This window comes from Panthera uncia (genome assembly GCF_023721935.1).
Source record: "Panthera uncia isolate 11264 chromosome C1 unlocalized genomic scaffold, Puncia_PCG_1.0 HiC_scaffold_4, whole genome shotgun sequence".
NCBI lineage: Eukaryota > Metazoa > Chordata > Mammalia > Carnivora > Felidae > Panthera > Panthera uncia.
In genome coordinates, this window is record NW_026057585.1 from 14,087,261 (window position 1) to 14,110,814 (window position 23,554).

Below are 23,554 nucleotides of genomic sequence, written 5' to 3' on the forward strand. Positions count from 1 at the left end.
TTGGTTTTGGCTCAGGTCATGATCTCATGACTCATGAGTTCAAACCCTGTATGGGGCTCTGTGCAGATAAGCACAGAGCCTGCTTGGGATTCTGTCTCCCTGTCTCTCTGCACCTCCCCCACTTATGCACTCTCTCTGTCTCTCTGTATCAAAAATAAATAAACATTAAAAAAATAGTCAATTAGGGAGAGGTTAAAATCATTATTTAAAATTGCTTTCTTTTTGTATTTCTATGATAGTAAAAATTGTAATATAATACAGTTTATTGAATTTCTAGATGAGTTGAGTGAATATAATATATTTTTATAATATTATTCACATTTAGGTTCTAAAGACCAGAATGATTCTTGGTGAAACTGGACAGTATTCTGGGATTATTGATTGTGGCAAGAAGCTTCTGAAACAAGAAGGTGTTAGAACCTTTTTCAAAGGTTATATTCCTAACTTTCTAGGTATTCTACCTTATGCAGGCATAGATTTGGCTGTTTATGAGGTGAATTTATTCTCATTACTATGACATTATGTGTTAGATTTGAAAATTTGGTATAATAATAGTCTTCATTCTAAAAATCAGATTATAAATGACTTTACATGGAATAGCTTCTGATAGAAGTTTGGTTGAATTGAATGCTTTTATTTGGCTTGCTTTTCATTTTATATATTAGTTGTCTTATATTCTAATAATAACTTTTTGTTTGGTATTTCTTTGTTAATTTGGTTTCAGTGATAATAATTATAGACCTAAATGCTGATAAAATATTGGTTCTCAACTCTAGATGCATATCAGAATCACCTCTTTAAAAAATAAGATTCTTGGGCTACATCTAAGATCTTCTGATTTAACTATTCTGGGGGGAGGCCTAGGGTTTAGGTTTTTTACTCTCTAGAAGAATCTGATGTACAGTTAAAATTGAGAAAGCTGAGATGTTACTGCCCCATTATGAAAATGAGAATCGAGGGAAGGAGTAATAGGGGGCTCCAGGGGGGGCAGCGGGGGGGGGGGGGCAGACAGCATGGAGACAGGCCAAATATCCTAATAGTGTAGTGCTTGCTGATCAGGTAGGGTTCCAGGTTATTCCCCTTCCAACCAATCATTTCATTTTTATGACCACACATGTGTTTTAGATAGACTCTCTTAACAATATATACCATTTGGTCATAAGAACCAGGTGAGAGTAAGTGACTAGCAGAACTTCAGTTCATTCTCAGTGCAGGAAGGACAGCTCTGTAGCCATGGGTCCAGTGGTATTTTTGGCAGGTGGTACCACCATCATACAAAAGATAGCCAATTTTGTTTAGCAATTAAAAAAATGTACATACTTGGGCGCCTGGGTGGCGCAGTCGGTTAAGCGTCCGACTTCAGCCAGGTCACGATCTCGCGGTCCGTGAGTTCGAGCCCCGCGTCGGGCTCTGGGCTGATGGCTCAGAGCCTGGAGCCTGTTTCCGATTCTGTGTCTCCCTCTCTCTCTGCCCCTCCCCCGTTCGTGCTCTGTCTCTCTCTGTCCCAAAAATAAATTAAAAAACGTTGAAAAAAATTAAAAAAAAAATGTACATACCTTTTATAGAAGCTTAAAGTATTGAATACGATAGCATGTATTTCTTTTCTTCTTTGTTGTCTTGCGTCTTATTAAAATGCCTTTATTGCCCCTGTTTATGTTGGGCTCCCTCCATTCTTTTATTTTTATAGTTCAATATCTTTTGCTTTCTTGCCAGATTGACATTGCATATTTCTCTTTTTATTGTTGCATGACTAATAAATGCACTGAGTAAAGACATTTTGAAATGTATTTTTGTCAGAAGCATCAAATTATACATTTCATAATAGTTGCCTCAGTATAATGGTAAAGCCGTATCCTTTAATAAATGAACAGTTCTAAAAGCACTTAGTGATATTTAAAACCCACTGTTTTTAGGGGCACCTGTGTGGCTCAGTCAGTTGAGCATCCGACTTCAGCTCAGGTCATGATCTCACAGCTTGTGAGTTCAAGCCCTGCGTCAGCCTCTGAGCTGACAGCTCAGAGCCTGGAGCCTGCTTCAGATTCTGTGCCTTCCTCTCTGCCCCAACCCACTCACATTCTGTCTCCGTCTCTCTCAAAAATAAATAAACATTAAAAAAAAATAAAGTAAAACCCACCATTTTAAAATAACTTTTATTCAAGGAAAAGCAAATTGGAAAAATGAATCTTTCTTAAAAGTTCAGAAAATGTGGTTTTGTTAGCCTAGAGTGGATTATGCAGTCTTCTCTACATTATTCTGTTAATCCCTCTGAGAATCTTCAGAATTTTGCTTGGGTCTTTGAATGTCAGTACAAACCAAAGCAATTAGACAAAACAAAACAAACAAAATAAGCAAAACACATGCAGAGAGACACAGAACATAGGAAAACTCAAACTGAGGTTGTGTGAATACATTTATTTGAAAACATCAGTATGCCCTGTCCATGATAGGACAGTAGGGATAGCCTCCTCTATACAAGGAGTAGGAACGATCTTTTGTAAAGACTTTGGAAAGAACAGTTACTAAAACCAAGTGATTAAGGTTGCCTCTCATTTATCAGCGTTGTGACTTGATAACTTAGTTTCTCTGAATTAGTTCTTCATTTATACAATTTATAAAATGGAGATGACAGTATTGACTTGTCAAGTTTCTGAAGGGTTTAAGTGAAAATGCTCAGTGTAATTCTCAAATCAAGAAGCCACTCAAGGGGCTCCTGGGTGGCTCCATTGTTTAAGCGTCTAACTCTTGATTTCAGCTCAGGTCATGACCTCATGTTTTGTGAGTTTTACCCCTGCATGGGACTCTATGCTGATAGTTTGGAGCCTGCTTGGGATTCTCTCTTTCTCACTCTCTTTCTTCCCCTCTCACACATGATCTCTCTCTATCTCAAAATAAATAAATGAACTTAAACATTATAGAAGAGAAGCTACCCAGTATGTTTATTGAAATTGAGCAAGCAGCAAACTTTTTTCTACTTAGTCTTGCATAATGGTTAAAGGATATTTACTACTCTCTTCTCTGTCAGCTTTTGAAGAATTATTGGCTAGAACATTATGCAACAAATTCTGTAGACCCTGGGATAATAATTTTGCTGGGATGTAGTGCACTGTCTCACACTTGTGGTCAAATAGCCAGCTTCCCTCTGAACCTTGTCAGAACTCGCATGCAAGTTCAAGGTGAGTTTTTTTTTTTTAATGGAGTAATAAGTTAAAAAGTGATTTAAGATAACTTTAATGAGGTAATAATAAAAACTAAGTTAAAAACAGTTTTAAAAAATGAGGTTGTTTTAAATGAGTAGAAATTAAAATGCCTTTATTGCTCCTGTTTATTGTTTCTGATTTCAAAAGCAGAAAAACTGAAGAATTGATAAATCAAAAGCAGACTCTGATTTTTAAGGCACATGTCTTGAATTTATTCTTTTATTGTAGAGACTTTGTCAATTTTAGATTTTATTTATTCTCCAAAGTTCTGTTTGGGACTTCCCACATTTCTTTTAGTTACCGGTGATCTCCTTAAGGAGTTTATAATTAGGAAGTACCGTGCCTAACAATAGAAAACATTTTTTTCTTCAAATTAAGTCAACAGTTACTCAATGCAAACATGCAATTTTCCCCTAGTTCTGCTATCATTGTTTTATTCTGCATCAGGAACTTAATACATTTGTGGAATTGCATTTACATTATAATCCCCTTAGCAAGGAGAGATTGGGTGGAAGGGAGGTTGTCTGGTTTTTTCCTCTCAAGTGAAATGTTAGCAATTTAGATTTTAAGAAAATACCTTTATCACTTTACAAAAAGAAAAAGAAACCTTATCTAATTCTATTTTTATATTCCTCAGTAAATTATTTAAGGAGTCATGTGGCAAGTGATATTCTTTTACATTTGTTTTCTCCTCTTGTTGGTAAGATTTTCAGATTTAATTTAGATTGCAATCCAGGTGGGGAATCTCTTTATCCATCCAATCACCCATCCATTGCCCTATCAAACTGTGTCATACCCAATTCCAAATGCTTTGTTGAGGTCCCTTATGAAAGACATTCAAGTGCTGCCCAAAAGAATTTTCTGCAGTGATAGAAATATTTTATCTCTGTGTTGTCCAGTATGAAAGCCACTAGTCAGGCACTTGAAATATTGCTAATGCAACTAAGAAACTGGATTTTTAGTTTTAATTAATTTTAATTAATTTAAGTTTAAATAGACACACGTTTCTGGGGTCTACTGTACTGGATAGCACAAGACTATTCTAGAGGTAGGGAGAGAGTTATATTTTAGCTTGTGTAAATTCTAGAGTAATTTTAGCTTCTGTAAATTCTCATTAATCATTGGACTATCTTAATGTATAAAGACTAAATATTGAATTACACTGATTTTTTTTCGATTTATAGCACTGGAGGAAAAAGGAACAACAACTTCTATGATTCACCTCATTCAAGAGATACATAACAATGAAGGAAAAAAGGGATTTTTCAGGGGTCTCACCCCAAACATCATAAAGGTGCTTCCTGAAGTAATCATCAGCTGTGCAGCTTATGAAAAAGCGACACAACAGATGGGATTAATTTAAAAGTGAAATGTCAAATTATTGTCGTAACCAAAATCACTTAATTGTACGATAATACCTGGGTGGTAAAGAGAAATCTGTCCTTTTCTAAAAGGAAACATATACCAAATAATTGTTAAAACATTTTTTTATTATAAAATCTATAAATTAAATAATCATTTTGGTAAAGTTCTTTAATAACTTAAAATCCTCAATATCCACAGAAATCTATTTGTGTTTTCTACTACTCTCCATTGAATCCTAACTTTAAACTTGTTTTTATTGGGTTTAGGTATACATACCATGGTATTTGGTTTTAACATTTATATGTTTATATGTTCTACATTTGGTAGAAGCTTGTGTTAACCTTTTTCTATTTAAACAATTGTTTGCAAATCTGAGCTTGAAAATATTTTATACACTTTAACAAAAATCACTGCATTTAGAATTAATGTTGCAGCAAATGATCATGGTTTATTTCTCTTTTTTAAGCCAAAATGGAACATTGGTTTCCTAATTCCTTCATAGTTCCTTCTATCAGATGGTAGATGGAATAATAATAACACAACAACATATTTCTTACTTCTCCAGCTATTTTATTTGTAAATACAAACACTCTTCATTCATTTTTATTCTTGATATTTTCAGCTGTTATAAGGAGGTCAGTATTGAGAACCGGTTGCCATTGGACAAATTTTCTTTTTACCTTCTGGTTGAAAAACATTTGAGAGGAAGAATTTTAAAGATTAGATCCATTATTTCATACTTGTTGAAGCAATTCTTATTTTAGCTTACAAGTTGATTGAGTCAACCCTGGAAAATCCTGAATACTTCTCCTTGCTTTTATGGAACAACGAATCCTGTTCCCTGCTGAAACTGAATGAGAGTGTGGCAAGGGGCCGGTTGGCCACAACAAGCTTCGAATGAAGAACTGCCTCACTAGACTGACTGATCCAGGCTTGGAGACCTGGCCTTGCTGATTCCAAAATTTGACTTTATTAATTTCATCAAGGTGATCAGTTCCTTGGTGATAGATTAATTAAAATTACTCACGAGATCTAGAGGTATCACAATGCAAAAGTATTAGTGTGTAGTGGACTTTATACTTTCCACTGACCGGAATACTTTCATCCCTTCTCCTGGGCACAGTCTCCTGGTATCAGGGTACCTGGGAAACCAAATAAATCATGAGAAGATTGATGCAGAATGAGAACAAAGAGAGGACTGTTTTACTCAGACCTATCCCAGTTAAGGTGGGAAGAGGTAGGAGCTTGTGAACAAGGAAGAGTGGTTGAGGAGTGGGAGAGAGGAGAGGCTTATGAAACTTTAGCTAACTAAAACCACAGATCACCAGAGGGGAGGAAGGCAAATCTCATCTGAAGTCCAGGAGGGTGTGTGAACAGCAAGTAATGGTGATAATTGTGTAGATAGACTTTTACAAAGCATTCCAAATCGATGAGATAGCTTGAGTGGTAACATGGAAATGGTGGTGGGGTTGTGGGAGAGGGTTTGTGGAGCATTAGGGAAATCACAAGTAGCCTGGTCATTTGGAAATGTGTGGTGAATAGGAAGATACAGTGAAATATAAGGCTACTGCTATAGGTTGGTGACGGGTCATGGAGAGCTTTGAATTATATGTGATGCTGACATGCTCTGGTATAAGAAGGCAACTTTGACAACAGAAGAAACCATTGAAAGAGGAGATAATAGAGCCAGTGAGACCAATTAGGATTTTTCCCATAGCCATAATTATTAAATGCTGGCTTCTGAGTAAGCTTTTCTTTAGAATAGGTATACAAGTCAAAGTACAATTTATTTTATCAAGTTCCTGCTATGTGCCAGGAATTATTTCAGGACACTTTTAAAGGTTCTCTTAATTCTAACAGGAAGTTGAGATTATTTTTTAAAATTTTTATTCAATTTATGTAAATAGAACACAACAGTTCATCCCTTTCTCCCACCCCCATACCCTGCCTCTTGCAACCCCCAATCTATTTTCTGTATCTGTAAGCTTATGTGTGTTTTAAATTCCACACATAAGAGAGATCATACAGTATTGGTCTTTGTCTTACTTATTACACTTAGCATAATGCCCTCGAGGTCCATCAGTGTTGTCACAGCCAGATTTCATTCTCTTTTACAGCTGAATAATACTCCATTATATATATACCACAATTTTTTTATCCTTTCATGCACTGATTGTTGTTTCCATACACTTAGGTTGTTTCCACATCTTGAATATTGTAAATAAGGCTGCAATAAGCATGGGGAGTATATATCTTTTTGAATTAGTGTTTTTGTTTTATTTGGATAAATAGCCAGAAGTGGAATTGCTAAATTATATGGCAGTTCTACTTTTAATTTTTTGAGGAACTTTCCATAGAGGTTACACCAATTTACAGTCCCACTAACAGTGCATAATAGTTCCCTTTTCTCCAAACCTCAGCAAAACTTGCTATCTCTTATCTTTTTGATACTAGCCATTCTGACAGGTGTGAGGTGGTATCTCATTGTGGTTTTGATTTACATTTCCCTGATGATTAATGATGTTGAGCATCTTTCACATACTTGTTGGGCATCTGCATGTCTTCTTTGGAAAAATGTCTATTCAGATCTTCTGCCCCTTTTTTAATTGGACTTTTTTTATTCTGTTGAGTTGTATGACCTCTTTATATGTTTTGGATATTAGTCCATTATCAGATACATGGTTTACAATTATTTTTTCACATTACGTAAGTTGTCTTTTCTTTTTGTTGATGATTTCCTTTGCTGTGCAGAAACTTAAAAAATTTTTTAAAGTTTTTATTTAAATTCCAGTTAGTTAACATACAGTTTAATACTAGTTTCGATGTACAATTTATTTTATTTTATTTATTTATTTTCTTTTTTTCAAATTTTTATTTAAATTCTAGTTAATATACAGTGCAATATTGGTGTCAGGAGAATAATTCAGTGATTCATCACTTAGGTACAACACCTAGTGCTCATCATAACAAGTGCCCTCCTTAATACCCACCACCCCTCTAGCCCATCTCCAACCCACCTGCCTGCATCAACCCTCATCTATATTTAAGAGTCTCATGGTTTGCTTCCCTCTTTCCCCCCCTCTACCATATCAGGTGTACAATTTAGTGATTCAGCACTTATAGGCAACACCTGGTCCTCATCACAAGTGCATTCCTTAATCCCCATCACCTATTTCACCCATCCCCCTACGTATCTCCCCTCTGGTAACCATCAGTTTGTTCTCTATAGTTAAGAGTCTGTTTCTTGGTTTGTCTCTTCCCTCTCTCTCTCTCTTCTTCCCCTTTACTCAGTTCTTTTGTTTCTTAAATTCCACATATGAGTGAAATCATATGGTATTTGTCTTTCTCTGACTTTGTTCACTTACCGTAATACTCTCCATCTCCATCTGTATTGTTGCAAATGGCAGGATTCTATCATTGTTTACAGCTGAGTAATATTTCATTGTGTACATATACCCACATCTTCTTTATCCATTCATCAATCAGTGGACACTTGGGCTATTTCCATTGGCTACTTAGATAATGCTGCTATAAACACCAGGGTGCATGTATCCCTTTGAATTAGTATTTTTGTATTCTTTGGGTAAATACCTGGTAGTGCTACTGCTGGATCATAGGGTAGTTCTGTTTTTAAGTTTTTGAGGAACCTCTATACTGGTTTTCACAGTGGCTACACCTGTTTGCATTTCCACCAACAGTGCAAGAAAGTTCCCCTTTCTCCTTATCCCCATCAACACCTTGTATTGTTGTTTCTTGTGTTACTGATTTTAGTCATTCTGACAGGTGTGAAGTGATATCTTATTGTAGTTTTGATTTGCGTTTCCCTGATGATGATTAATGTTGAGCATCTTTTCACGTATCTGTGTAGAAACTTTTGGTTTGATATAATCTTACTTGTTTGTTTTCGCTTTTGTTGGTTTTGCTTTTGGTGTCAGATTTAAAAAAATAATTGCCAAGACCTGTGTCAGGGAGCTTACTGCTTCTGTTTTATGGTTTCTGGTCTTACATTCAAGTCTTTAATACAGTTTGAGTTAATTTTTATGTATGGTGTAAGGTAGTGGTCCAGTTTCACTCTTTGGAATGTAGCTGTCTAGTTTTGCCAACACTATTTATTTATTTTTTTTTTAAATTTTAATGTTGTTTATTTATTCTTGAGAGACAGAGAGAAACAGAACGAGCGGGGGAGGGGCAGAGAGAGACAGAGACACAGGATCTGAAGTAGGCTCCAGGCTCTAAGCTGTCAGCACAGAGCCTGATGTGGGGCTCGAACCCATGAACTGTGAGATGATGACCTGAACCGAAATCAGATACTTAACCAACTGAGCTACTCAGGCACCCCTCCAACACCATTTATTGAAGAGACTGTCCTTTCCCTGTTGTATATTGTTGGCTCCTGTGTTGTACGTTAATTGACCATATATGCATGGATTTATTTCTGGGCTGTCTAATCTGTTTCGTTATATGTCTGTTTCTATGCCAAATACCACAGTGCTTTAATTATAAAAGCTTTGTAATATAGTTTGAAATCAGGGAGTGTGATGCCTCTAACTTTGTTCTTCTTTCTCAAGATTGCTTTGGCTATTTGGAGTTAGAAGGTTGAGATTTTCCCAATTTCCAAATGAGGAAATTAAGTTTATAGAGAGAAGTGCCTTGAACAGATCTAACACTTTCCTCTCTCAGTAAAGATTGTGCTCATCCCTGACCTTCAGGGCCTCCATTCTACATTAAGGCCTACCTTCAGCCAGATCCTTGGAGAAGTCATGGATATTTTGTAAAATATCTTAAAGTGATAATTTAGCTCTGTGTCCTTGGGGTACAGCCTCTCAATTTTCTGAGATTGGATCTAAGCCTGCTCTTAGGTACTGAGATGTCTGAATGGTAACTTTTATTTAGAAGTGGTTATCATAATGTTACTTGAACATTGAAACTTGGGAGTTGGAGTTAATCTTGAAGAAACACCATAAACATCCTGTCTTAATGCCATAGGAGAAATAACTGGACAATATTATAAGATCTGTGGTGTCAGAAGTTCAATTTAACACCAAGGCACCCTCTGCGTAGTTTTTCAGATACCGTTAGAGCTTAAAGATCACACCCTTTGTGGGTTACCTTGCAGAACTGTGATACAAACTAGTGAAATTCATGGTCTCCAGAGGGTTAGTAGCATGTTACACCATATAACTAAGATTTTTGGATAGGTTAGAGTGGGTTATAGAAAACACTTAGTATGATGAATTAAAGATAAAGAAGGACCATAGCAGAAGTGATGATCTGGAGACACTTGGGATTAAGTACCTATTGAATTTTTGACCCCAATAAATCTCTGAACTTCACACAGAAAGGTAAAGGACTCTCCAGAAATCACAGAGGCCTTTCAGAAATTTAGTTGGCAGTCCACTGCAGCAAAACAGTAAGCCCTCAGATCTCCAGAGGCCTCTTGTAGAGCACTCGTTTCTCTAGCTGCATGCAAACCCTGTGTTCCTGAGGGCAGTGCAGAACTTCTGGATATTCTATTGCCCAGACTGCATATTCAAAAACCAGTTTATTAATCTATTCACTTTGGAGAGAGCAGTTGAGAAAATCCCAGCATGTTAATCATAACATTCTGAAGGCTGGTTTTAATCCTTGCAAAAACCAACAAGCATCTGTGGGTTCTCAGGGTTCATAATATTTCAGGAAACAGACTATTTCTATTCCTTTCATTTCTAGATTAGTGTATAATTTTCTCAATGATCAATTTTCAGATAGTAATTAATCTGTTGCAGGTGTGTAGAAAAAAATCTTGAATAAAGCACTTTAATTGTAGAGGGAACTAATGAATCCACTAATCAGTGCACACTTCTTTACCTCCATTTTTCATATAGGAATGGGTATCCTTAAGGATGATCACGGTGGACTGATAGAAATGGAGTAGTGAACTTTCCCTGAAGCTGTTCTTAAGAGTGTCCATCTCTGCCATGTTCTAATCCCACCTTACATGTTGTCAAGTGATCATTGGCCTTGTATGAGTGGTCTCACTGTGCCCCAGAACAAAAGGAGTCCAGACTGGCAGAATGACTAGCAGAACAACTAAAATATTTTCCCCAATAACACCAGGCTTCCACCAGGGCTCACATTCGGTTTATAGTTCAACATGTATGTGCCAGGTACTATGCTAAGCCAGGTGTCTAAAGAGCAACAGAAGTCTTAGCGTTTACACAATAGTTCTCTAAGCTGACAGCTATCCACCATGTACCACCATGGGAGTGGTGCAACATGAGGGAGTAGTCTGCCTATGTAGCTCCCCTCTGCTCTGGCAGCTGGGAAGAGACCAGTCCTGTGCTTCAGCTAACTACCTGGGACCTACTGTGCTTGTAGAAAATCTTTCTCCTCTTAAACTTCTGACTTTATCTCAGAGAGATAGGTATAAGTTGAACCTGTCTCTGCATCTTCAAATACAGCCCTGTGAGGTTTACAATTTTATGCACAAGTCACAGTTCTGGCCCTTTACCCAATCTAGATCCAAGGTCTCATATCCTTTTCCTGTGTGACCATTGCCTGCTATTATGAAGCTCAAATTAGATGATGGATGTGAAAGTATTCTAAAAACCATAAGCTTTATGTGAGAATATTATAATTTTTAGGGTAAATAGTATGTTTGTGGTAAGGTAGAGAGTAAGGGTACTTTGATTCAGAAAGACCTCCAGTTCTGTCTTTAGCGTTCATTGTATTTGAAATTTGTGGATGGTCAGTTAATCTTGGAGTCTCAGTTTCTGTATTTTTAAAGTGGGGACAATAATATTGCCTTTTGTAAACCTTATTTACAAGATTGTTGTCAGAACCAAATGAGATAAGGGATATGAAACTGCTTCATAATATATGAACAGCCATTATAAATAGCCTTAGTTTATTAATCCATTCAGTTTGGAGAGAATACATGTGGACTTTGTAAGATATGCTTAGACTTCAAAAATAGGAAACTGTAATGTTGGTTACAATCCAGATCATTTATATAATGTACAAAGGTGGTCTCCCCCTGGTATGCTGTTGTCTAGCAAGGAAGGAGTCTGGTGTTCCCAGGGGAGACCTGTACTGGAGTCAGAGCACTCTGAAGGTCCCAGTGTCATCAGGACTGCTCTGCCGGCAGAGTATTCAAGCCTGACCTTTGTGTCTCTTTCAGCTTCTGCAAGGTTCTTTCCAGCTGAGGTCTAAGTCTTGGGCTTAGGGGCCCCCTGTTTTTCTTTTGTTTCTTCTCATGTATCAAGACAGCAGTTAGTTTGGACAGAGGTCCTAAAATGTCCCAAAGACTGAGGGAAATAAATTGTTAGTCTGAGCTCACTTATCACAAATAACTAAGTTTTGACTCTAAATAGACTAAACATGTTTCTTTGTAATTTTTGCTTCTTTGTAAACTATAAGGTCATTGCAATTTATTGCAGCCCCACCAGGTTTTTTATATACTTTGTCTCATTTAATTCTCTGAAGATTTCTATAAAATAGATCACCACTGTTTTACAGATGAGACAGATTCAGGTAATTTATCCAAGAGGACACAGTAATTCAAATTGAGTTCTTCTGATAAAAAAATTAATGCTTTTTCCCCAATAGTATAATGATCTTAAGTCTTGGAGGACTGTCTCAGCCTCTTAGAACAATACTACATGAGACAGAATGAGGCTAAGCAGCTTATCATTTGTTCCAAGACAAAATTTTGTTTATAACATTTCCAGTCAGGAAATCTGTAAAGTTTGAAGAAAGTCTAGGAGTTTGAAATTCAAATCTTGCCAAGTTGACAGGGTTTGGATAAACTCCTTGGACTTCACATTAAAATCCCCAAAGAGCTGTGCCTTAAAAGTAAGTCTGGAACTTTAGGACTAAGGGCTAAAATAAACCTCCCCTAACAAAATGTAAAGACTGGTCCCCATAGACAGGATCAAGGTTATCTGACAATAATTTTAAATCATCAGAACAAAATGCATCATTTTTAAAAATTTTTTTATTTATTTTTGAGACAGAGAGAGACAGAGCATGAGCAGGGGAGGGGCAGAGACAGAGGAAGACACAGAATCCAAAGCAGCCTCCAGCCTCTGAGCTGTCGTGGGGCTAAAAGCCTGACATGGGTCTCGAACTCATGGACTGTGAGATCATGACCTGAGCTGAAGCCAGACGCTTAACCTACTGAGCCACCCAGGCACCCCAAAAACACATCATTTTTTAGCAGACAGAACAAAATCCAGAATTGCATCAATGTATTATCAGTAATGACCAGTATACCAAAAAACAAAATACAAAAAAACACTGCAGGTAAAGAAGCAGGAAAGGATCATTCATAATCAAGAGGAAAAACTTGCGTATAGAAGCAGACTCACAGGCGACATAAGTGTTGGAATTAGCAGAGGACAGCTACTATAAATAAGTTAAAGGATTTAAGGACGTCAAAGATGGAGAATTTTGGCAGAGAAATGAAAACTATGAAAGAACTAAACTGAAATTATAGCGCTGAAAAATGTCTGGAAAAAAATGAACTGGACTCAGTTAATGGCAAATTAGAGATGACTGAAGGAAGAGCTAAAGATAGGTCAGTAGCCATGATCTACTTTGAAGAACAGAAAAAATAATTGGTGGACAGATGAGCTTCAGTGGTCTGTGACATGATATTGAAAGGTCTAACATACATGCAATTAAAGCCCAGGAGAAGAGGAGAGAGAAAGTAGGATATAAAAAAAATATTTGAAGGAACAATGGTCATGAAAAATAGAGGTAGACTGAAGGTCAGGGAACTTTAAGCAAGATAAATACAAACCATACCTGAGCACATAACAGCGAAACCACCAAAAACCAAAGATAAATCTTGAAAGCATTCATAAAACTCTTCATTGATTTAACACTGGCTTCAAATTAAAACTCCAAACTGTTTTTCTCTTTTGTTGCTTTCTTGAGTTATGTCATTTCCCACTTCACATTTTCATGTTATCTAGTCATAATCTTCATTGTTTGGCTATCCCTTTTCCATTTTTTTATGTCTGTTTTATGGTCTTCCTTCACAATTGTAATTGCTCTGTTATATTTTTTCTTTTTAAAATATATATATAGGAATATTAGCTTAGAATTTTCATCTACCTGCAATAGGCATTTTGTGTGTGGGAGTTTTTATTTATAGGAAAATTGGTACTCTATTTTTTTCTTATACTGCCTTAGTCTAGATGCTGAGCATATTCATTTTTATTAATCATAGTTGAATGAGATGGAAATTTCTGGATTAGAATTAGAAGTTTCTGTGGAGTTTGTTGGGAAGCCAGGATAGCTTTCCAAGCTTCATAGTTCAGGGAAACAAAACAGCTGCCTTTGTGGATATAGTCCTATCTCCCATGGTTCTCGGGACCCAGCCTAGTTTAGGGACCCTGGACTTCCACAGATTCTTTGTATGTTGCCATTACCAAGAAACACAGTAATCACCTTCCAAGAGGATGTACTTTTCAAAGTTGGTGGGAACTTTGTGAAACCTGCCCCTTCAGGGTTCCGTCTTCCAGCATTTTCTGAGCATTTCTCTTTGCCCTTCTCCACTGGTATCCTGTCAGACTTCAGTCTTGTTCACAATGGTTTCTTTTCCACATAGGATCCTCTCCTTATAGAATGTAACATTTGTGGAAATCTCTGAGATCTTCCACTGCCGGGCCCTCTGTTCTTCTCTAAGACATGCATCACAAACTCCTATGCAGGCTTCTTAGCGACCCTACCTTTGGTAGTGCTTATGCCCAGTTTTGAGTTTTCAGATTTTCCTTGTCTCCTGTATTCACTGAAATGTAGTTTGAGGGATTTTTCTTTCTCCTCCTATTTCTCTGGTTTCTAGAAGAAATAGTGCAATTCAGAATTTAGTTTCTACCTCATTCCAATGGAACCCAGAACTCTAAGTAAGACAAAATATATCCAATTGAATATTTAGATGATTTTCTTTGTAATTGAGATTTTGAAATAAGAGCTAAATTACACGAATGATGGCAGATGGTGGGAGCCAGGTTTCTCACTGCTAAGGGTGGGGGTGGTTACAGATAAACAAGAGCAGGAGGCTGGAATGATCCATGTGGTGAGGATTAGTGTTGGAGACATCAGTAAGAACTCATGTTTATCTCAAAATATAGATATAGATGGTCACATATAGGGGATTTTTTGTAGTTAGGTGTATTTTACACAGGTTATTATACACATATTTCTTTGGTCAGTTGAGAGAATAACACCTAAAAGAACACTCCAGTGGCAACCAGCACACCTAATGCCCAGATCTTGGTTTGTGATATTCTCTAATAAAAGACTCCTTGGAGAAATAATTGATTCTAGGACTGAGGAAGTAAATATATATATGATGAGCTTGAAGCATCTTGTAGTGCCAGAAAGTAAGGAAGTGATCATAAATTCAAAACCAAAACCCACACACATACACACATTAATGGTGATATGTAAAAGGGACACAGGAGTTAGCTGAAAGAGCTCCCGATCAGCAAAAGTGGAACAATTTGAGCAATGAAATTAATGAAGGAGTGTTGAATTATATCCCAACATATAAAATAAATATCTGTAGGTCTGTACTGATGTAAACAAATGATTGAATAAATAAATCAATGGGAGAGAATAGACAGATATCCTGTGCAGAATTCTAAATAATAATGTAGATACTTCTCCTTCAACTCTCCACTCACTAAGTGTGGTGTAGGCATAGTAACTTCCAAAGAGTACAATATGGAAAGGGTTTGGAAAAAGAATAGGTTTATTGGAGAAATCTAACAAACATGCCCCAGCCAGGTAAAGTCAATATGGGCCAAGTTATGTTGATAATATATACTATTGACATAATGTTATGAGAATGGCTCTTTACCTCTGTTTCTTCCTTCCAAAACCCCATAATCCCATAATCATGAGAAAAACATCAGAGAAGTCTCACTTGAGAGACATTTTACAAAGTCCTTCATCAGTACTCCTCAGAACTGTCAAGGTCATCAAACACAAGGAGAGTCTGAGACACTGTCACAGCCAAGCAAGGAGGAGTCTAAGGAGACATGATTAAATGTAAAGTGGTATCTGGGGTGCAATTTTGGAAAAGAAAAGAGGCAGTATGTTAAAAACTAAGGAAATCTGAATAAAGTATGGATTTTGGTTAATAATGTATCAGTATTAATTGTGACAAATACATCACACTAATTTAAGATGTTAATAATAGGGGGATGCTGGGCAAGGGGTACCTGGAAATTCTCTGTATTCACAATTTTCCTGCAAGTCTAAAACTATTCTAAAGTTAAAATTTTATTTACAAATTGTTTTTAAAATACCTCCACAAATTTCTAACTTGATCCCTAGGAGCTCCCTAGGAGATGGTATTATTCTCATTGAGAACCTACTAAACTGGTCCCATACTTCAAACTCTGATGTCTTACCTCTCTTTGCTCACTTAGAAAAATTGAAGGTAAGGTGGAATGCACAAACTTTTTAGGAATAGATAAGGATGTTGTCTCACTGCCGTGGAGTTGGTGTGAAATATTTTCACTAGGTAATTTGGTTTGCTGCCCATTTTGTAATTGTAATAATGATGATGATATTAATTACAGTAATAATATTGATGATAGTGATATTGGTAAACTCCAGAGGGAAATGGGGAACAAGTTGGGCTTCTTGTTAAATCCTAATATTGAGAGTAATACATGTTGGGGTGGGATTCTAAGACTTACTACTGGAAAGACAAGGAAAAATTGTCATTGGTGTGATTTTCCTATAAGCAATTAGTGTAGCTCATTTTCTTTGCTGCTTATAGTAGAAACTGGCCTCTTAGAACAGTGGTATTATTCTGTTAGAATACACACCAGCCTCAGCATAATCTTTTTCTTAACAAAGATAGTTGATCTGTAATCAGACAAGAGAAGGGAAAGAATTTCCAACCTGACATATTCTTTCTGTATCTCCTTTAAAAGAACTATAATCACTGGACATAGCAGAAAGAGAGGGTTATAAAAAGTTCCTTGCTTCTATAAAAGGTATGAGTTCTGTGAATGACTAAAAGAAGACTTTTGTTAAGAAGACAAGACTGTCGGGGAGGTTCCGGAAGATGGCGGCGTAGGAGGACGCTGGGCTCACCGCGCGTCCTGCTGATCACTTAGATTCCACCTACACCTGCCTAAAGAACCCAGAAAACCGCCAGAGGATTAGCAGAACGGAGTCTCCGGAGCCAAGCGCAGACGAGAGGCCCACGGAAGAGGGTAGGAAGGGCGGCGAGGCGGTGCGCGCTCCACGGACTGGCGGGAGGGAGCCGGGGCGGAGGGGCGGCTCGCCGGCCAAGCAGAGCCCCCGAGTCTGGCTGGCAAAAGCGGAGGGGCCGGACGGACTGTGTTCCGACAGCAAGCGCGACTTAGCGTCTGGGAGGTCATAAGTTAACAGCTCTGCTCAGAAAGCGGGAAGGCTGGAGGACAAAGGCAGGGAGAGCTGCTGAGCCCCCGGACGGCAGAGCTCAGCTTGGCGGGGAACAAAGGCGCTCGCCAGCGCCATCTCCCCCGCCCATCCCCCAGCCAAAATCCCAAAGGGAACCAGTTCCTGCCAGGGAACTTGCTCGCGCAGCGCAAACACCCAACTCTGTGCTTCTGCGGAGCCAAACCTCCGGCAGCGGATCTGACTCCCTCCCGCTGCCACAGGGCCCCTCCTGAAGTGGATCACCTAAGGAGAAGCCAGCTAAGCATGCCCGTCCAGCCCCCGTGCACCTTGCCTACCCACCCCAGCTAATACGCCAGATCCCCAGCAACACAAGCCTGGCAGTGTGCAAGTAGCCCAGATGGGCCACGCCACCCCACAGTGAATCCCGCCCCTAGGAGAGGGGAAGAGAAGGCACACACCAGTCTGACTGTGGCCCCAGCAGTGGGCTGGGGGCAGACATCAGGTCAGACTGCGGCCCCGCCCACCAACTCCAGTTATACACCACAGCACAGGGGAAGTGCCCTGCAGGTCCTCACCACTCCAGAAACTGTCCAAAATGACCAAACGGAAGAATTCCCCTCAGAAGAATCTCCAGGAAATAACAACAGCTAACGAACTGATCAAAAAGGATTTAAATAATATAACAGAAAGTGAATTTAGAATAATAGTCATAAAATTAATCGCTGGGCTTGAAAACAGTATACAGGACAGCAGAGAATCTCTTGCCACAAAGATCGAGGGACTAAGGAACAGTCACGAGGAGTTGAAAAACGCTTTAAACGAAATGCAAAACAAAATGGAAACCACGACGGCTCGGCTTGAAGAGGCAGAGGAGAGAATAGGTGAACTAGAAGATAAAGTTATGGAGAAAGAGGAAGCTGAAAGAAAGAGAGATAAAAAAATCCAGGAGTATGAGGGGAAAATTAGAGAACTAAGTGATACACTAAAAAGAAATAATATACGCATAATTGGTATCCCAGAGGAGGAAGAGAGAGGGAAAGGTGCTGAAGGGGTACTTGAAGAAATTATAGCTGAGAACTTCCCTGAACTGGGGAAGGAAAAAGGCATTGAAATCCAAGAGGCACAGAGAACTCCCTTCAGACGTAACTTGAATTGATCTTCTGCACGACATATCATAGTGAAACTGGCAAAATACAAGGATAAAGAGAAAATTCTGAAAGCAGCAAGGGATAAACGTGCCCTCACATATAAAGGGAGACCTATAAGACTCGTGACTGATCTCTCCTTTGAAACTTGGCAGGCCAGAAAGGCTTGGCACAATATCTACAGTGTGCTAAACAGAAAAAATATGCAGCCGAGAATCCTTTATCCAGCAAGTCTGTCATTTAGAATAGAAGGAGAGATAAAGGTCTTCCCAAACAAACAAAAACTGAAGGAATTTGTCACCACGAAACCAGCCCTACAAGAGATCCTAAGGGGGATCCTGTGAGACAAAGTACCAGAGACATCACTACAAGCATAAAACATACAGACATCACAATGACTCTAAACCCGTATCTTTCTATAATAACACTGAATGTAAATGGATTAAATGCGCCAACTAAAAGACATAGGGTATCAGAATGGATAAAAAAACAAGACCCATCTATTTGCTGTCTACAAGAGACTCATTTTAGATCTGAGGACACCTTTAGATTGAGAGTGAGGGGATGGAGAACTATTTATCATGCCACTGGAAGCCAAAAGAAAGCTGGAGTAGCCATACTTATATCAGACAAACTAGACTTTAAATTAAAGGCTGTAACAAGAGATGAAGAAGGGCATTATATAATAATCACAGGGTCTATCCATCAGGAAGAGCTAACTATTATAAATGTCTATGCGCCAAATACCAGAGCCCCCAGATATATAAAACAATTACTCATAAACATAAGCAACCTTATTGATAAGAATGTGGTCATTGCAGGGGACTTTAACACCCCACTTACAGAAATGGATAGATCATCTAGACACACAGTCAATAAAGAAACAAGGGCCCTGAATGATACATTGGATCAGATGGACTTGACAGATATATCTAGAACTCTGCATCCCAAAGCAACAGAATATACTTTCTTCTCGAGTGCACATGGAACGTTCTCCAAGATAGATCATATACTGGGTCACAAAACAGCCCTTCATAAGTTTACAAGAATTGAAATTATACCATGCATACTTTCAGACCACAATGCTATGAAGCTTGAAATCAACCACAGGAAAAAGTCTGGAAAACCTCCAAAAGCATGGAGGTTAAAGAACACCCTACTAACGAATGAGTGGGTCAACCAGGCAATTAGAGAAGAAATTAAAAAATATATGGAAACAAACGAAAATGAAAATACAACAATCCAAACGCTTGGGACGCAGCGAAGGCAGTCCTGAGAGGAAAATACATTGCAATCCAGGCCTATCTCAAGAAACAAGAAAAATCCCAAATACAAAATCTAACAGCACACCTAAAGGAAATAGAAGCAGAACAGCAAAGGCAGCCTAAACCCAGCAGAAGAAGAGAAATAATAAAGATCAGAGCAGAAATAAACAATACAGAATCTAAAAAAACGGTAGAGCAGATCAACGAAACCAAGAGTTGGTTTTTTGAAAAAATAAACAAAATTGACAAACCTCTAGCCAGGCTTCTCAAAAAGAAAAGGGAGATGACCCAAATAGATAAAATCATGAATGAAAATGGAATTATTACAACCAATCCCTCAGAGATACAAAAATTATATGCCAACAAATTGGACAACCTGGAAGAAATGGACAAATTCCTAAACACCCACACTCTTCCAAAACTCAATCAGGAGGAAATAGAAAGCTTGAACAGACCCATAACCAGCGAAGAAATTGAATCGGTTATCAAAAATCTCCCAACAAATAAGAGTCCAGGACCAGATGGCTTCCCAGGGGAGTTCTACCAGACGTTGAAAGCAGAGATAATACCTATCCTTCTCAAGCTATTCCAAGAAATAGAAAGGGAAGGAAAACTTCCAGACTCATTCTATGAAGCCAGTATTACTTTGATTCCTAAACCAGACAGAGACCCAGTAAAAAAAGAGAACTACAGGCCAATATCTCTGATGAATATGGATGCAAAAATTCTCAATAAGATACTAGCAAATCGAATTCAACAGCATATAAAAAGAATTATTCACCATGATCAAGTGGGATTCATTCCTGGGATGCAGGGCTGGTTCAACATTCGCAAATCGATCAACGTGATACATCACATTAACAAAAAAAAAGAGAAGAACCATATGATCCTGTCAATCGATGCAGAAAAGGCCTTTGACAAAATCCAGTACCCTTTCTTAATAAAAACCCCCGAGAAAGTCGGGATAGAAGGAACATACTTAAAGATCATAAAGGCCATTTATGAAAAGCCCACAGCTAACATCATCCTCAACGGGGAAAAACTGAGAGCTTTTTCCCTGAGATCAGGAACACGACAGGGATGCCCACTCTCACCGCTGTTGTTTAATATAGTGCTGGAAGTTCTAGCATCAGCAATCAGACAACAAAAGGAAATCAAAGGCATCAAAATTGGCAAAGACGAAGTCAAGCTTTCGCTTTTTGCAGATGACATGATATTATACATGGAAAATCCGATAGACTCCACCAAAAGTCTGCTAGAACTGATACATGAATTCAGCAAAGTTGCAGGATACAAAATCATTGTGCAGAAATCAGTTGCATTCTTATACACTAACAATGAAGCAACAGAAAGACAAATGAAGAAACTGATCCCATTCACAATTGCACCAAGAAGCATAAAATACCTAGGAATAAATCTAACCAAAGATGTAAAAGATCTGTATGCTGAAAACTATAGAAAGCTTATGCAGGTAATTGAAGAAGATATAAAGAAATGGAAAGACATTCCCTGCTCATGGATTGGAAGAATAAATATTGTCAAAATGTCAATACTACCCAAAGCTATCTACACATTCAATGCAATCCCAATCAAAATTGCACCAGCATTCTTCTCGAAACTAGAACAAGCAATCCTAAAATTCATATGGAACCACAAAAGGCCCCGAATAGCCAAAGTAATTTTGAAGAAGAAGACCAAAGCAGGAGGCATCACAATCCCAGACTTTAGCCTCTACTACAAAGCTGTCATCATCAAGACAGCATGGTATTGGCATAAAAACAGACACATAGACCAATGGAATAGAATAGAAACCCCAGAACTAGACCCACAAACGTATGGCCAACTCATCTTTGACAAAGCAGGAAAGAACATCCAATGGAAAAAAGACAGTCTCTTTAACAAAAGGTGCTGGGAGAACTGGACAGCAACATGCAGAAGGTTGAAACTAGACCACTTTCTCACACCATTCACAAAAATAAACTCAAAATGGATAAAGGACCTGAATGTGAGACAGAAAACCATCAAAACCTTAGAGGAGAAAGCAGGAAAAGACATCTCTGACCTCAGCCATAGCAATCTCTTACTCAGCACATCCCCAAAGGCAAGGGAATTAAAAGCAAAAGTGAATTACTGGGACCTTATGAAGATAAAAAGCTTCTGCACAGCAAAGGAAACAACCAACAAAACTAAAAGGCAACCAACAGAATGGGAAAAGATATTTGCAAATGACACATCGGACAAAGGGCTAGTATCCAAAATCTATAAAGAGCTCATCAAACTCCACACCCGAAAAACAAATAACCCAGTGAAGAAATGGGCAGAAAACATGAATAGACACTTCTCTAAAGAAGACATCCGGATGGCCAACAGGCACATGAAAAGATGTTCAACGTCGCTCCTTATCAGGGAAATGCAAATCAAAACCACACTCAGATACCACCTCACGCCAGTCAGAGTGGCCAAAATGAAGAAATCAGGAGACTATAGATGCTGGAGAGGATGTGGAGAAACAGGAACCCTCTTGCACTGTTGGTGGGAATGCAAATTGGTGCAGCCGCTCTGGAAAGCAGTGTGGAGGTTCCTCAGAAAATTAAAAATAGACCTACCCTATGACCCAGCAATAGCACTGCTAGGAATTTATCCAAGGGATACAGGAGTACTGATGCATAGGGGCACTTGTACCCCAATGTTTATAGCAGCACTCTCAACAATAGCCAAATTATGGAAAGAGCCTAAATGTCCATCAACTGATGAATGGATAAAGAAATTGTGGTTTATATACACAATGGAATACTACGTGGCAATGAGAAAAAATGAAATATGGCCTTTTGTAGCAACATGGATGGAACTGGAGAGTGTGATGCTAAGTGAAATAAGCCATACAGAGAAAGACAGATACCATATGGTTTCACTCTTATGTGGATCCTGAGAAACATAACAGAAACCCATGGGGGAGGGGAAGGAAAAAAAAAAAAAAAAGAGGTTAGAGTGGGAGAGAGCCAAAGCATAAGAGACTGTTAAAAACTGAGAACAAACTGAGGGTGGATGGGGGGTGGGAGGGAGGGCAGGGTGGGTGATGGGTATTGAGGAGGGCACCTTTTGGGATGAGCACTGGGTGTTGTATGGAAACCAATTTGACAGTAATTTTCATATATTAAAAAATTAAAAAAAAAAAAAAAAGAAGACAAGACTGTCTGAAAATATCAAATTTTCCCTTATTAGTAGAAAAGTCAGGTAAAGAGAACAGTATGCCATTAGAAAGTAGATTATGTCAGAGGAAAGACAAAAACCTCACCAGGAATGGATAGTGTAAATATACCATGAAGTAGTGGTGCAACAGACACATTATGAAACAGAAGGTGATGTAGAAGATTGCGTGCGAACAGCTTATACAGGTGATCCTAGAAAGATAAGCTTACCCTAATTTTTGTGGGCGTCTAATAAATTTTTAGGGCATCACGGTACTTTAGCCTACTATGAATTTGCTTTTGCAACAACATATGTTGCTTAATGCTTTTTCTTTTAATAGAAGTTCCTTTGGATTTTTGCTTGTAAATTGGACAGTTAATGCCAGATTATTGAACCTTCCAGAGGAAAATTTTTTCTCATGTTTATGCATAGTATTGAGTTAGAGATGTCTAGCTCCCACAAAATATTCAATCTCCCCCTTTTTGTGGGAATGCAGCGAAACATTTCTCAGCATCCCTTGCAGTTACGGTAGACATGTGACTAAGTTCTTTCCAATGGAATGTGAACAGAAGTGACGTGTTCAATTTTTGGACCTGAAGGGAGATTTCCTGAAACTCTGCATGGAGGAGAGCTATCTGTGACCTGGAAGACCTGTATAGTACTGTTATATGAATGAGAAATAACTACTTTTGAGTTTGAGCAATTACAGTTTTGGATGTATTTGTTAGAGTAACATAAAGTATCCTAATGTGAGACTCTTGTTGAGTAGTCAGCGAATGAAAGAAAAATCTTTCATAGGGCTTTTTTTTTTAAAAAAAATCTGACTATATACTGTTTACAAGGAGATATGCTTTCGATCAAAAGATAACAGCTAGGTTGAAAGTAAAGAAATGGATTGCTTCTTGGCCTTTTGGCTAAGATCAAGTGAATGCAAAGATGGAAAAAGATGTATCCTGTAAATAACGATTATAAAGCTAGCATGATTATACTAATATCAGACAAC

At 38.2% G+C, this 23,554-nt stretch overlaps 1 protein-coding gene across 3 annotated transcripts in view; it reads left to right on the top strand.

Annotated features, from left to right (window-relative positions):
• Positions 1-23,554, top strand: part of LOC125912321 (calcium-binding mitochondrial carrier protein SCaMC-1) — a 144,148-nt gene that overhangs the window by 46,580 nt on the left and 74,014 nt on the right. The window contains exons 9-11 of one of the 3 annotated variants that reach the window (XM_049616681.1): positions 326-493; positions 3,023-3,173; positions 4,382-4,684. The exons of the other annotated variants lie outside the window; for them this stretch is intronic. Coding sequence (XP_049472638.1) covers positions 326-493; positions 3,023-3,173; positions 4,382-4,560 — 498 coding nt within the window. The 3' untranslated portion in view covers positions 4,561-4,684. Of the gene's footprint in view, positions 1-325; positions 494-3,022; positions 3,174-4,381; positions 4,685-23,554 lie in introns of those variants that run through there. 3 annotated transcript variants of the gene reach the window in all.